Genomic DNA, 16,348 nt, shown 5'->3' with positions numbered 1-16,348 from the left:
CAGAGTCGAGGAAAGGATGAAGCTTCCGTATCTGTGGTGAGGTTCGCTTATTCTTTCTCAAAGAGGCCAGGTCATCTTTGAACACCATCGACTGAACTCGAAGTATCCAGAAATTTAAGGCAGTCTCCAACTCACGAGGACACGGGGTCCCTGATTCACGAGCACTTTGTGAGTGACGACAATTAGCAACAAAACGCAGAATATAGGCAGTCACTCTCAGTAACTTCATTAGACTGCTAAAACGTTCGACCAGTGAATCAATGTCTTCAGTATACAGAATAGTTGCCAATGCCAACGACTTCTTCTCCTGTTGGACCAAATCGGAAATGTCACTACACGAAGCACTTGCAGGCCATTCATCTGCAGGTAACGTCAACCATGCAGGGCCTGTCCACCAAAGGTGGTGGTCAAGTATCTGGGCAGGTAACAATCCACGTGAGCCACAGTCAGCAGGGTTGTGTTCTGAACGCACGTGCCTCCACCAACTTGAAGGGGTCAGGTCCTGAATCTCACTAACCCTATTTGCCACAAATGTTTTTAACTCATGAGATGAATAGTGGATCCACGCTAGGGCTACTTGTGAATCAGTCCAGGCAACAATGGAGGTGAATTCAAGTTCCATTCCATGCACATTTATCATGTGACGAAGCAACCGAGACAAGAGAAGAGCTCCACACAACTCCAACCGAGGTAGAGACTGGGCCTTGACAGGGGCTACTTTAGATTTGCCAGCGAGCAGGTGTACCGTGATTGTCCCATCAACATCAACCACACGAAGGTAGACACTTGCTGCATAACCCAATTCTGAACTGTCTGAAAATCCATGAAGTTGATAGGAACAGCCCTGTTTTCCCCTGACAAGGCGAGAGATGTTGAGTGCAGACAGAAGAGGGAGCTGGCTGTTGAACTTGTTCCAGCTGTCTAATATGTTTGGTGGTGGTTTTGCATCCCAGTCGAGATTTTGAACCCAAAGGACTTGAATGAGACATTTTGCAAACATGCTGATAGGTGTCAACCAACCGAGAGGATCGAAAATCCTTGCCACATTCGATAAAATTGTCCTTTTTGTCGCAGGGCAGGCGCTGGCTCGGACCTTGTATGAATATGTGTCGGAGGTGGGGTTCCACTGTAGTCCCAGTACCTTGATTACAGTGCAGCTGTCCTGATCCAAGGCTAACGGTTGGAGGGTTTCAATATCCTCAGCAGGAAGCCAATTCAGGAGTGTCGGATGGTTGCTCATGAATTTTCGGAGTTGAAATCCCCCTTTCGCTAAAAGCTTGATGAGCTCTTGCTGCATGGCCACTGCAGAGTCCACAGACGGCGCACCCGTAACAACATCGTCCACATAAACATCCGACAACAACACTCGAGAGGCAGTGGGAAATTGTTCTCTCTCATCTTCAGCCAGCTGCTTAAGAGTGCGGAGTGCCAAGAATGGGGCTGAAGTCACTCCATAGGTCACAGTTTTCAGCCTGTAGTCCTGGACTGGAGCTGCGTCACTAGAGCGCCACACAATACGTTGATAATCCTGATGATGACGATGGACATGGATCTGGCGATACATTTGTTTTACGTCTGCCGTGAAAACTACAACATGTAAACGAAAGCTCAATAGTAGATTAAAAATATCTTGCTGCAATTTTGGCCCTGTTAACAAAGTATCATTAAGCGACACACCTGTGGAACTCTTGGCTGATGCATCAAAAACAACGCGCACCTTTGTAGTGGAGCTGTCTGGTTTCACGACAGCGTGGTGAGGTATATAGAAGGCATGGGCACAGTCCATTTCTGTCTCAGCGACTCTTTCCATGTGGCCCATCGCGAGATAATCCTCCATAAACTCGGAATACTTCTGCTTGAGGGCAGGGTCCCCTTTGAGACGTCTTTCCAGGCGAAGCAAACGATTAATGGCTTGAGGTCTAGAGGACCCTAACTCTGGCTCAGGCTGACAAAACGGTAACGCAACGCTGTACCGGCCGGTCTCATGCCTTGTGTAAGACTTCACAAACAGCTCTTCACAGTGTACATCCTCGGGAGACTGATGCTTCACAAGGGGAAATTCTTCAATCTCCCAAAACCTTCTCATGACATCAGGTAATGGGGGATGAGAGGTCACCAGCGAAACACAAAGGGATGTCATGTTGGTTGAAGTCTGTTCAATTTCCACCTTCCCCATCAGGATCCAACCTAGTACAGAGTCTAGAGCCACTGGAGACCCATCAATCTTTCCACCTTTCATTAAATACGGAACCAGGTCAGCACCAATAAGTAGGTCGACTGGACCAGGAGTGTCAAAGGCAGGATCAGCAAGGTGCAAGTGTGCCACAGATTTACGAACCCTATCAGATAACTTTGTACCTGGCACGCTACTGGTTATACGAGGAAGCACAAAAACATCCAGCGCAAACTGAGACGCTAAGATGCCAACTGGTGTGATAACAACTGAAACATAGGATTTGGCCACATTGACAGGGGTGTTGGATAAGCCCTGTATGGGCAAATGCGCCCCCCTTTTTGTTAACCGCAGGTTCTGAACACACTTCTCTGAAATGAAGCTAGTTTGGCTAGCAGTGTCAAGCAGTGCCCGAACAACAAATGGTGTACCAGTGCGGTCGAGGATGTTTACCTAGTAAATAGTCACGTAGTACAATGACTCAACACATAACCTAAAACACCACCACGTGAGAAGTATGCCGGTAAATGCTACCTCGGTGACGCACGAGTAACTACAGCGGAGACAAGCTCAACGTTCAACGAAGCACAAAAGGTTAGAGAAAATTACATACCCAAGAAATTCGCCCTACACACAAAAACGTTCACCACGCGGCACACGACACGCCGAAACAACGAAAGCGAAGCCGGCACAAATATATCCGGCCCGGAGGACCAAAATGTTCGCATCACGCGAAATAATTGACTGTACAAACAACGATTGCAACGGATTGCGTTACGAGACGAAAAACAATGGTGAGCGGGCCCGATAGCCACACTTACCATCACGAAAGCACACGATGAACTGACTTCCTGACGGAAGTTCGACGCGCTGCCAACCTTGGAAGCGTTGCCAACTCTGGAACCATGGTGGCCAACTGTGAAGGGGTGGCGCTGCTACTTGTGCAGCGCGGGAATTCAAATGTTCGAATGTTCAGTCTCAAATTTGTTGCACACGTAAAGTCAGCAAAAATACTTAAATACCTATGTACACTATACACACTCCAAACACTAATACTTAAAAACATCCAGAATGAGAACTGTGCATTTTGACATTAAAAACCCATTTTTTTATGTTTGTGATTTTATAACGCCTTAACTATCAACATTAAAGAAAATATTGTCAGAAACAAAATTAAAGACCAGATTTTTGAGAACAAAATACGCTAGATATTTACTACTTTACCCAATTATTTACGTATTCACAAGCGATTCTGTAAAGGGGGTGGGGGGAAAGCACAAGGGGGAGAGGCGGGGACTTTTGAGGAAATACGTATCTTATAAGGGTCTAACATCTGACAAAAATTCAGCTTTCCCGAAATTAGTTGCGACAAAAAACCTTTATTTCCTGGGCTAGACCTTGGTCAATTTGTAGAGGTAAGTCATTTATATATTAAAAATAGTAATGGTCCTAAATTGCTGCCCTGTGGCACCCCATTTCTGACAATTGACCAATTTGAATATTTCTTACCAATTACATTTTTAATTTCTACCCACTGTTTCCTTTCCTTCAGATATGATTCCATTAATTTGTGTGCTGTGCCCCTTATGCCATAATGATATAGTTTATCTAGGAGAATTGCATGATTGACTAAGTCGAAAGCTTTGGATAAATCACAAAAAATTCCTAATGATATGGTATTATTAGCCAGTGCATTTAAGACTTTATTTAATAATTCATTAATGGCCGCTGTTGTTGTTTTATTTTTTTGGAAACCATATTGACTTCTACTTAATATGTTGTTATGGGTAAAAAAAGAAATAAGTCTTTTATATACAACCCGTTCAAATATATATTTTTTTTTTTAACATAGCACAAGTCTCAAGTTATTTTCTGTCAGTTTCCTCCTCCTATCGGTACGCACAAGATTGTAGCTACTGAAAAACCTTTCAGCATCTATGCTGTTGACTGGTAACCAAAGAGATTTGATAGCTGCACAGAAAAATTCTTCAAAGTTTGGTCGCATTGCCAACAAAATCTGAAGAACATCAACTTTGGCTCCTTCTTTAAGCTGTTTCACCAACTGCTCATGGAAATATAGGTAGTCTTCCATAAATTTCAAATCCACAGATTTGCATGCAGGCAGTATTGATCTGTTTGCATGAACAGATGCTTCATTAACCTGCACTACTTGTCCTGCAACAGCTGGGTTGAAGAGTTTGCCTGATGCCCTGTATAGATTGTTGGAGTCACATGGACCCATGTGCAGTACAAGCTTCATGTGCGCTTTTGTACAGGCATTTTTCAGGTTTTCAGTAATTTTTGCCTTCATCGCTGTGTTGTTGCAACGAGACAAAAATGCTGCAGTTTTTTCTGGGAAGAATCCTTTTGCTTGTCTCCCAGATGATATGACCACAAGGGTACTCAGAGCCTTCAAAAATAGTAATCAGAGGTTGACAGATTTCAGAAATGAATGTGATCTGTGTCTTTACCTGCATTTCCAGTTCTGGGGTTTGGATTGTTTCGCATACCAACAGACTACTTGCATTTTTATCTTCATACTGAGAAAGAAATTTTGTAAGAGGATCTAGGTATTTGTTAAGATAGACAACACTCTTAAACCACGAATTCCATCTTGTGATGACTGGTTTTGGAAACAACACAGGAGGTAATTCAGGGTATTCTGACATCAGAAAGATAATATACAAATTTTTTATCTTTCTGCCATGAAGAAAGGACATTTTCAGGTTAACAATAAGCCTCAAGTTCTGGCAGTTCTGTCATAAAGACATCTCCAATGAGACTAATCTTGTGGGCCCAACATTTAAAATGTATCAAATGGTCTCCAACAAGAACTTTCAGAGCAGAGAAGCAGGTATTCATATACCGAGCTGAATCTGACACCAGACCAACAATGTGCTCATATGAAATGCCATATTTCTGAACAGTATCTACTATAGCTTGACTCATGGGCGTACCCAGAAATTTTTTTCGGGGGGGGGGGGGGGGGGGGGGGTTTGGGGTTTCCCATAATTTGTTAAAAAAAAACTCACCTGCATATTTGTAGTTCCTGATTATGTAATAGTATTTTATCTGAACTGGTCACAATTATGATTAATAATACAGTCAATTAACTCAAGAACAAAAGGTTTTTTTTATCGTACGAAAACTGTTTTAGGTATATAAAGAGTTATTTTAAAATTTGGTTTCATTTACAATACACAATTTATGTATGATTTTAGCTTACCACTTTGCCTTGCTCTCAACCCTGATTTCATTCTTTTTTAGCTCTCTTAAATATATAACCAAGAGTTACTCTGTTTTCTTCATCTTGTCGGGCATGCTCCTTGCTAATTTGATTAAGTATGGGCTGTTGTTGCCCTTGTGCTACCTTCAGGAAGTTTTCCGCGAATTCACTGCATTTTTTGTGATAAGAAGTGTTTACATGTTCTGAATAACACTCCAGTGCATTTTTCCAATTTGTGTACGCTTTTGTCACAAGGGATCCGAGTTGCTGGTGACTTCCTTTCCCTGCTGCTTCTTGGGCGAACAAAACACAATGTCGACAAAGGGCTCCTTGTAAGTGCTGCGTGTATGTCAACCAAGGAAACTTAGAAAACCATGAGATTTGAAAACGCAAATTTCTTTTTGTTTGCACAGGGAAGCAGTAGTCTTTAGGAGGAGTCCATGGACACTTCAAGAGATTTTCTTTCGATAAATCCTCCAAATTGTTTCTTCCGATGAAATGTCCAATGTCCCACTGACTGTTGCATATGTTTAACGTGTTCTGACCCGAATTTGAACCTGAATCAGTAGGGCTTTTGACATTTTCAATTTGCATCTGTGTATTTGATTCTGCAGTTTCTTTACCCCCACCCTCATCATTTAGTGTTTTGATTTTTTTTTACAACGAAGGTAGTAAGTGATGACTGTTTTTGACTGGAACGTTTCATTTTCTGTAATAAAAAATATACACCACATATTAAAGAAAAATTTAACCTTTCTTTCAGTGCCTTTTTAGCCTTTTAGTTATGTTTCCTTTCATTTTCTGAGTTTGCATAAATTATTATTGTCTTAAGACATATGTTTATTGCCAACCATTGTGCCACCTCACTCAATTTAGGATATAGAAAATTCTGCATTTCAAATTAAAACTTAAACATTTTAGTAATGATAAATGAAAGAATAGCATCTAACAGATGGACAAAATAGCAAAGGTATACGTTACAACTACAGTAGAATCCCGATTATCCGCGACTCGATCATCCGATTCGCGGATTAACCGCGATTTATGTCCATCAAGTCCAATTTTTTAGTTACATATAACCAATGATTAAAAATGTATGTAAATGTTAAAATACTTTGCAAAATGTATGTTGGTCAAAGTACTTTGACTCAGTTATGTTTATATACACAGAAAGTTTAAAAAAAAAAATACTAGTACATACATACGTATGTACATAATGTTTTTGTGTTCCATGTTACGTGAATAGATTATACACTGGTGCGCGATTCCACGTCCGCATGACCGGACTGTACACTCCCGCGCGCAGCACGGCGCCGTGCCACAGAGATTACCCGGCGCATGGAGACAGTCCATTCCATTAGTGTACGTTGTTGAAGCGTGAAGGTGGTGATAATTTTATGTATTGTAACAGTGATCTGCATTCCGACGGATTATACCGTTGTGTTGTGCGGAAGTGTTGACCGCAACATTTCATAATGTCATCAAATGAACAGAAAAGAAAGCGAGTGGTACTGTCCATCGACAGCAAAACAAAAATTATAGAAAGATTTCAGAGTGGAGAAACGATTGCAAACTTGCGACTGAGTTTAATGTCGGTAACACAACAGTGCGCAACATCATAAAAAATCGTGAAAAAATCCTTCAGTTTGCTTCACAGGCTGACACTTCAAGTGGATTAAATAAACGCAAGACGATGAACGAATCCACATTTAGCAGCTTGTTCGAATGGTTTCAACAGAAAATGTCGGAGGGTGTAGCTTTAAGTGGCGTAATTTTATCACAGCAGACGTAATTTTTTTTAAAAAAACTAGGTTTGACAGAAGAACCATTTTCCTGTTATATTACTTCTCCGTTATTTTATTAGCACCGACTGTACTGAAGTGTGTGTGTTGCAACTAGTGCTTGGCACGCAAGATAAATTCAGCCTATCACTTGCTGATGCGGCGCAGTGATACGACGGTGTTTGTTTATTTCAAAACTCAGCTAAGAGTGAACGGAGAATAGATATAACGACCCTTCACGGTTCCCGAGATTAGGGTCGTTATAAAGAGGTGGTCGTTATAAGATTTCCGACCCATCTGCAACACTAAGTCTAGGCCGTTTTTGCACTAATTCCACGTTCAGCAAGCTAAAAATAAAAAATCTAACATTTTAAATTCATATAAATAATGGGGGATAAAAACACCGTGAATTATACGAGACAGAGACACCGTTTCAAAACCATCAAATCAAGTCTCAATGCACTGGTATGAAAAATCTTATTTCGAAAAGAATTTTGAAGGCAGTCGTTCTGTAAAACAATAACCAGCCAGATGGTGTTACTGACAACAGAGCAATGAACTAAGTGTGGCAGCGTCGCTTACGCGCGATGAAAAGAATGTGTGACCTTGGCAGCTATCAGCTGTCTTGGGCCCTCGGACTGGCAGGCGGCTAGCCACACACCTCGGTGCAACAACGACTCGCGTGCCCACGTCTCCGCACACGAAAGACTTAAAAACCACTGCTGCCCAACACTAAGCAGTCCGCCTCTATGTTAACAACGCACACGCACACAAAGCATGTGTATATATGTAATCTCCGAATGTCCACAGATGGCTGTCTGTGGGCTAATGACCTTTGAGGCAAGCATGACTCGGCTAACCGCGATTTTCGATTATCCGACTCACTCGTCCCCTTCATTAACACGGATAATCGGGGTTCTACTGTATAACATTAACATGTGAAATTGAATATAATTTTCAAACCAAATAAAATGACACCTATGTTTGTAACTTATAAAAAACAAAGAATGAAAAACTAGCTATTTCGTGTATTCTTAAATTTTTTAAATGAAATCTTTGCATTTTGCAACAGTATACAGTTAAACTTAAATAAAAAGAACACAAACATACCCAAATTTGGCTAGTTTGTTAAAGTAAATTTCTTTATATTGAAATTTTTTAAAGTCTACAAAAAAGACACACATGCATTAACTGATAAGACACAGTCTGAGAAACATGAAATAGCTACACAAAAGTTACATACTTTAAAAATTAAATTTTATTTAAGAAGTTTGCAGCACGGCTTCATTATTACAAACTCCAAAGGACCAAAACTAGAACTTTTCTGTGTATTGAAGGTCTTTATAAAAAAATAAAAATTATAAAATTCCTTAATAAATCCCATTGACTTATTTTTAAAACAACCAAATGGTTTGTTCTTAATAGTGAAGTATTCTTTGTACTGAAGTTTTCTATATTGATGCTTTACTGTATATTGTTCTCTTATATATTGGAAAGTTAAATCTCAAAAATCAAACAATCACAACCAAAAAACGCAGCAAAGAGAAATGAAATAGGTACGTAAACCAATCGAATCACATCCAATGCAGTAACGTTCCATCCTAAATCTTTTTATAGCAAATATTAGCTGGTGCCATAAGTGAATACATTTTAATAATAATTGTTTTTGGTTACATACGGTTAAATACAGAAATAATTTTGAAATAGTTTTTATAATGACCATGTAACCACTAACCAGAAAGTCTACACTCTAAAACATTATTATACAATTAAAATATTTTAAGTATGAACCGACATTGCCCCCAGTTTATGAAGGAAGTATGCTGAAAGACTATTTATTTTCACTAAACACCACAACTGAAAAATTCACAAGTTACTCACAATAATATTAAATATTGTATTAAATGACATGCAAACCTCGTGGGAGTAGACCCTCTTTGGCATCAATTCGTTTACGTTAACACTACACAACACAGAAACAACGCCATCCGCCAACCTGTGGCCAAGCAGTATGCACAAATCTCAATACTTAACGCTACCTACCCAGTGAGGGAGGAACTATAAACTACATATTAGATAAGGAGGAGTCGAGGAATATTGATTCTCTCGACGTGTTCTGTACACATGATGTCTCGATCTATCAAAACTAAAAATAGATGTAGTAAATCATGCATACAACCGATTTTATTTCCATTTTTGTTTGCGACATGCCTGAAAAAAATGAACATATTTCGGGGGGGGTTCAACCCCCAAAACCCCCCCCTTGGGTACGCCCATGGTTGACTACATGTTGTCCCTGTAGCTGTATCAAGAAAAGAGCAACTGGCAAGAGCAACCTTTTGTTTTGCTGTACTGCTTACAGTTCTAAACAATACTGCAAAAACACATCGTCCTTGAATGTCAATCGTTTCATCAGCAACTATTACAATGTCTTCTCCTTCAAATTCTTAAAGTCTCTCTCTCTCTCATCTTCGCCACACTTCTCTACATAAACTCGTCTCAACTTGTCGCCCGCTGGCAAGTCACCAGATCCCTTAACATATTTTGACAAGTATTCACACACTGCTGGATTATCTAATGTATGTAGTGGTATGTTTGCCTGAAGGAATGTCTTCACAGTATCCATGACAAATTCTGATTTTTCCTGCTTGGCTTTCTTTGCATTTTCATTTATTTCAAACAATCTGTTTGCCGCTTGCTGGACTGAGAGTCACTTTCAACAGATTTTTTTTTTTTGCTTTTATGCCCACCTCACTGACAGTGCTTGTCCAAGTCTTCTCCCATTCCAACCTTATATAATATATCCCACAAATTAAAATTCCCTATTCACTTACATAAAATTTTTCTTCTTTGTAGTCTCTCGCGCGGTCTTTAATAGTTATTTTGGGTCGCCCCATATCTAGAGAAAATTATACCTACTTCCGCCGACGCACAAAAAAAAATGCAACAAAATTAACACAATGCACCGACTAGACAAATGTCACAACATTTGTACACACAAAACTATGGTGATCTGATTTGAAAGCAGCCAAAACAGTTGTGTGCGCAGCAAAATTAAAAATGCATGTGATAATAACGCCTCGAAACGGACAGTGTTAGCGCGCCGACCGTAAGCTGAGGCTCGCGCACGTACATGTAGTTCAAACTTCCAACGCCAGATCAACGCGGCAGCACTTCAGATGTGCTGCAATCTGTTGTCGTTATTCGAACTACATCTAAGTAGGAAGTCGATTAGTCGAATCACAGCTTTTGTTCGCGGCGAGCGGCGAGCTTGTGCCATGCCGTTTTTATTGTGTTGTAATTTCTTGTTAGTAAACAACCCTCGGAAGCAAAAAATAGCAAAATCGAAAGATGTTTCGTCTTGATTACAGCTGATTAGATAATTTTGCAAGCTAAATAGTGGTGAAACAAATAATATTGATATATTGTGTTCGCACTATGTTAGCGGGCATGGACGGGATTTTTTTTTACTAAACATTCGACAGTAAATGCGAATGCACGACCAAAATTATACGACTATGTTTTCCGAACCCTGAATAACGTACGTATTTGCCGTTAAAACATTAATGGTATACTTAATTTGTTAAGTCTTATTCTGAACATAATATTTTGTGCTGAAGTGAATATTCTCAAAGGTAGTTATTTGTTGTGTAGGGCCAATCGGCACTTCTTTTAATGATCTTCCAAGTTTTGTAAATCATTGCATATATTTCGCAAAAACCCGGAAATTTCGCATTTATCGCAATTTCGATTTTAACGTACCATTACTAATAGGCCTATAGTTTTCTGGATTTGTTGGGTTACCTTTTTTATACAGAGCTAGCTAATTTTAAACAATCAGGTACCATTCCTTCTACCAGTGCTTCATTAAAGATAGCTGTAATTGGTTTCGCAATTAGGTGTTTGGACATTTTTATTATTTTGTTTGATAAATCATAAATATCTGTGGTGTGTGTATTTTTTAGATTACTAATAATGTTTATAATTTCTTGTTCTGTGGCTGGAAATAGAAAAATAGTTTTTGGATTTGGCTGGAACTTGGTTTGTAAATGTTCTATAGCTTTAGTTATTGGTTCATTGTTTTTTGAATTTAAATTCTCACTGATATTAGTGAAGTAGGTGTTAAATGCTGAAGCAATTTTTTCACCTTCTGTAAGTTTGGTTCCTTCAACCTCTAGTTTTTTAATGCAATCACTTTTAACATCTGACTTGCCTGATTCTTTCTTTATAATACCCCATGTGGTTTTTATTTTTTCCTGGCTTAGGTGAACTACTTTTTCTAATTGAATCTTTTTAGCTTGATGTAATACCTTCTGTAAATGTTTTTGTAATTTTTGTAATATTCAAGGAAGGAAGTGCTTGCTTCTTACTTATTTGGTGGAGTATTTTTTAATATTTGCTGGAAGTTTGTACACCTTTGGTAATCCATTTATTATTCTTGTTCAGGTTATGGTTGGATAAATCTCGTGCGGTAATAAATGAGACTTAACTTTCAGTAATTTATTGTTAGTGTTCATAAAATGGATAAGAAAAACTGAAAGCAATTTCTCTTACAACGAAACTGGAAATTCTACACGCAGTAGATCAGGGAAGTAAAATAGCAGAAATAGCTAATAGACTTGGCATTCCAAATTCAACGCTGTCAATAATTATTTCCCAACGGAAAGATTTGGGAAGAAATGCAGGTCATGGTGCAGACAGAAAACGGCAAACTACTTTAAAAAATGAAAATTTGAAGAAAATGTTTGATTTTATAATGGAATGTAGGTCAAAGAACATAACAATATCTGTGTCTGTTATTCAAGAAAAAGCCAAATACGAGGCCTAAAGAATGGGTATTTACAATTTTCAGGCTTCAAATGGCTGGTTGCAGAGATTTAAAAGTAGGTGGAATTTAAGTACTCTGAAGACAGCAGGTGAGGAGGGCTCAGTTGATCCATCTGTGTTAGAGTCATGGCAGCCTAGGCTACAAACACTAAGAGCAGGATATTCTCCTTGTGATGTTTTCAATGCTGATGAAGCAGGCATTTTCTTCAACCTCCTTCCTGACAAAACACTTGCCCTCAAAGGAGAAACTTGCCATGGAGGAAAGTCTAATAAAGAGAGGTTTATGGTATTGCTTTGTGCCAATTCAGATGGTACAGAGAAATTGACACCACTTGTGATTGGAAAATTTTGCAAACCTTGTTGCTTCAAAAACATTAAGCACCTACCGTGAAACTACAAACACAACTCAAAAGCATGGATGACATCTTCCTTGTTTAGGGAGTGGTTATTTTCTTTGGATGCTCGTATGGGAGCAAAAACCAGATAAATTCTGCTGTTTCTTGACTGTTGTACAGCTCACAAGATGGATGACGTACAAATGAGAAGTATCAAAGTTGTATTTTTCCCACCAAATTGTACGAGCAAACTCCAACCATTGGATCAATGAGTCATCTCTCAGCTGAAGCGAACGTACAGACGTCAGCTTGTGCAATATTTGCTACGGAACATGGAAAACGGCATAACGTCAAACATGAAGTGGAATATACTTCAGGCTATGCAGCGCCTGTGCTATGCGTGGCACAACATTGACGCTACAGCCATTGCCAACTGTTTTCAGCGCTTCAAATTTAAATCATTTGCGAGCTCTTGAATGTGTGGTTACCAAGGAACTTAATAACCATTCAAAGCAGTCATCCATTACTGACTTTTTTACAGTGAGACAGTAATAGGTATTACTGAAGCAAAGATTTCTTAAATTTTAATTTATTGTGATCTTTAGTGTACAGCGTCTATTCTTTTCCATTATTACGTAATCTACAATATACTTATGTACTGTAATCAAATCGGATTGGTTTGCTTAATCTTCATTTGCTCTGCTCGAGGACTCTGTAGCATGTACTAAATAGTAGGTAAGTACTTTGTGTATACTGTATCTATATACTGAGTACCTACTATTACTTATGTGTTTTTTGAAATAATGATGGCTACAGAAAAAATCATTTGTTCGTTGGTTTTGAATTCACCTCATTACAAAGAAATCTCGCTATAACAAACACACATAATATCAGTCCCTTCAAGTTTGTTATACCGAGGTTTTACTGTATTTGTGTGTAGAACCCACTCCACGGGACTGATCAGTTAATGGTGTCTCGCGCACTGTCCGCGGGACACGTGGTTAAAGAGACAGCCGCAGAATCAGGTCACAAGAGTTTACAGTACATTGTTTTGTATTACGTGAAGGTGACGCGGCTGTGTTGCATCCCGACAAACGATTGTGATTAAAGTCTATTTGACCAAACAGTTTTAATTATTTGTGGTGTTTTCATCTGGAAACACTAATTAGGCATCAATGTCTTAATCTGAGTAGGGGAGTGCTGTAATAATAGTTATAATAGGTCACAAACTATCGCAGCCTTGAACTCAGTGTACCACACAGGGTAAATGACCCACAACATCTCTCGTTAGCTCTGGAGACTACCCTGGCGCTCGAAATCCACATCCGCCACACTGAGTTCACCCCGAGGTTTTGGACACAGGACCGCGGGTGATGGCAAACAGAAATACTCAAGAAAAAAAATTGGCAAGTTTTTGTGCATTTGAGAAATGTACCAACGTAACTGATGTAAATAAATGTTACTAATAATAAGTTGCAATATCAAAGAATGTTACATTAATTTTTCCAATGCATTTAGTTCAGACATTTTAGTACAAAATCCACATTCCAAAAACATTTTTGTTAATTTGAGTTAGTTTTGTCAAATTGCTGATTGATTTCATATTTTTAGTTCCATTTCAGTGCTAAATCATGCATTAACTTAGATTTTTTGGTGCTTTATGTCGTATTGACATTCTTTGCAGTGCTATTTTTGTTTTATTGCAATTCACCATAAATAATCTTGTCTCTATAAATGAGACTCGCCAGTAACAAGTTAAATAAGCTATCTCTAATCGTGAGGCATGTAAAAGGAAAGTTTGAAACCCATTTAAAGCAAGTCATGTGGTGAAATGATGGCCAAGATTTGGAATGTAGCTGCTAGAGGATGCTATGTTTGTAACTGTTTGCTGGTAGCTTCAATGCTTCCTCAGACTTCATAAGTAGACATGACACATTGCGTTGAATATAGCTGGTGTGATGCAAGCAAGAGCATCAAGAGACAATTCAGTTATTAATGGCTAAGAAATGCCAGCTACAGAAGACTTGAGGGGAATGGTTGCAGAGCTTACTGTGGTAAGAATACTTATTTACGTGCGTTAGAAGTTGTACGTCTTTTTGATGTAGATACACTAAACTATTTTGAAAGTAATAGTTAGCAGAAATCCTCAAAATGGTTTCATAACTTTTGTAACAGAAAATATATTTTGCAGTACATTGGATGTACATTTATATATACTTATAAGCTGAAGTACCTGGTATTTCCTGGGCTTTATGCAAAGTAAAGAACCATCTTTTTTTTTTACGGATAGTAATTAGAATACAAAATTTAATGTTTTACTTCAGACATGTAAACTACTGGTGAATGGAGAATAGGTGTAGTTTTTTTTTTTTTTTTATCAAATGTAGACAGTAATTTTTCTCAAGTGTGCAAAATTTCATCAAGATGTAACAAAATTATTTTTTAAGAAGTGGGAATGAAGAATGGGGTGGTTTTTCAAAATCATATGTAAATTGTGATTGTCCTTAATTTTTGAGTGTAACATCTTAACTCTTGTTATACGTAATTTGGTGGGAGTAATGTTGTGAATGCGATGTAAATGTGTGAGAGGAAGTAGGGAGAAGCGCGTGGTGCGGCCTACAGTTGGTGCTTGTGCTGCAGCGTGTCAGCGAGCACAAGCATTTCCACTGCGTTTGAAAAGAAAGAGAGGAAGGGCGAAAAATAAAGAAGAGACAGCTGTTTACCGTTTGTTCCACTAACAGTATACTCTTGAACAGCACGATTTATTGACATGTGGCTTTTCTAATGCCTTATGTTACAAATTACTATTATATACTTTATATTATTCATCAAGGCTACCATGTTTGGAAAAATTGGTCATATGTATTACATAGCTTTATTAGTTCGGACTTTTCCGAGTCACACAAAAAACTGTTTTAAGTTGAAAATAATTAAAGTTTTTATAGGTGTCTATAAACTTATGTGAGAACCACACATTCTTAAGTACATAGAGATTGCTTTAGGCCTAGCAAGTTGATTGCCCAAATATATTACTAAATCATGGCTTGATGAGGTGACTGAGCATATCAGTACACTGTGAAGTCACTAGGGATGAAAAACCTCCTATGTAAGAATTAGGAAGTTGTAAAAACTGTTATTTTAAACAAATTCTTTGCAAGGAAAATTTTGATTTGGCTTTAGTTGGTAGTTGGCAATTTACCACAACTGATGCAGGAACTGTTTATACGTTGAGATTTACTTACAGTGAAAGGTCTTTAATGCGTAATTAAATAAAATTATAATATTTATAGATTTTGGACATTTAAAGGTTAGAATGTTTCAACGCCATAGTTAATATTTTTCATTTATTGTAGATTATTTTATTTTTGACCCTTGAAACCTAGATTTGGATTCGAGGGCTATATTAAATGTACTCTCTGGGATTCAAATTTGAGAAAATTGGGATTTGATCCATCATTATTAATAATTTGTGGAACTGTAGAAATTAGTTGAAGGCATCTGTGTACAATGCACGCCTGGCTTCCTATAGGTGGTGCCGTGGGGAATGCGGAAGCTGCTCAACTGGATCGCGAAGGAGTACGGTAACCCTAAGCTCATCATCACGGAGAACGGCTTCTCTGACCAAGGCCAGCTGGACGACGTAGGCCGCATCAACTACCACAAAGTACTGGATTTAATCCATTCCAGAAACACAATGCATGCTTGCACACCAGGGGTGGATTCAAAGAGTTAAAGGGAGATTCACCCGTCCTCCCAAAAATATAACTATTTTCTTCAATTTATTAATAGTTACAAAAACTAAAACCAAAGTAGCATAAAATCTTATTTACAAAAGTTTAAAAACACATTCTTATATGAGAATGAAGTAAGGTATATTACTTTACAAAGTATTTATTTGCTGTGTGATATACCAGCACCCACCCCACCTCTCCCCAGAGCTGCTGTTGGATCCGCGCCTGTACACACGGAACTGGGCTGTTCTCATCCTACCTGCAGAGAGAACAGG

At 38.6% G+C, this 16,348-nt stretch overlaps 1 protein-coding gene across 2 annotated transcripts in view; it reads left to right on the top strand.

Annotated features, from left to right (window-relative positions):
• LOC134531122 (myrosinase 1-like) overlaps positions 1 to 16,348 on the top strand; it is a 213,356-nt gene that overhangs the window by 125,781 nt on the left and 71,227 nt on the right. For both annotated transcript variants that reach the window (XR_010074940.1, XM_063366692.1), the window contains exon 9: positions 15,872 to 16,006. Coding sequence is in view for 1 of the 2 variants with exons in the window: in XM_063366692.1 (XP_063222762.1) it covers positions 15,872 to 16,006 (135 nt within the window). In the remaining variant the exon portion in view is untranslated. The remainder of the gene's footprint in view (positions 1 to 15,871; positions 16,007 to 16,348) is intronic.

The sequence above is a fragment of the Bacillus rossius genome, chromosome 3, assembly GCF_032445375.1.
Source record: "Bacillus rossius redtenbacheri isolate Brsri chromosome 3, Brsri_v3, whole genome shotgun sequence".
Taxonomy (NCBI): domain Eukaryota; kingdom Metazoa; phylum Arthropoda; class Insecta; order Phasmatodea; family Bacillidae; genus Bacillus; species Bacillus rossius.
This window is presented reverse-complemented; position numbering and strand designations above follow the sequence as displayed.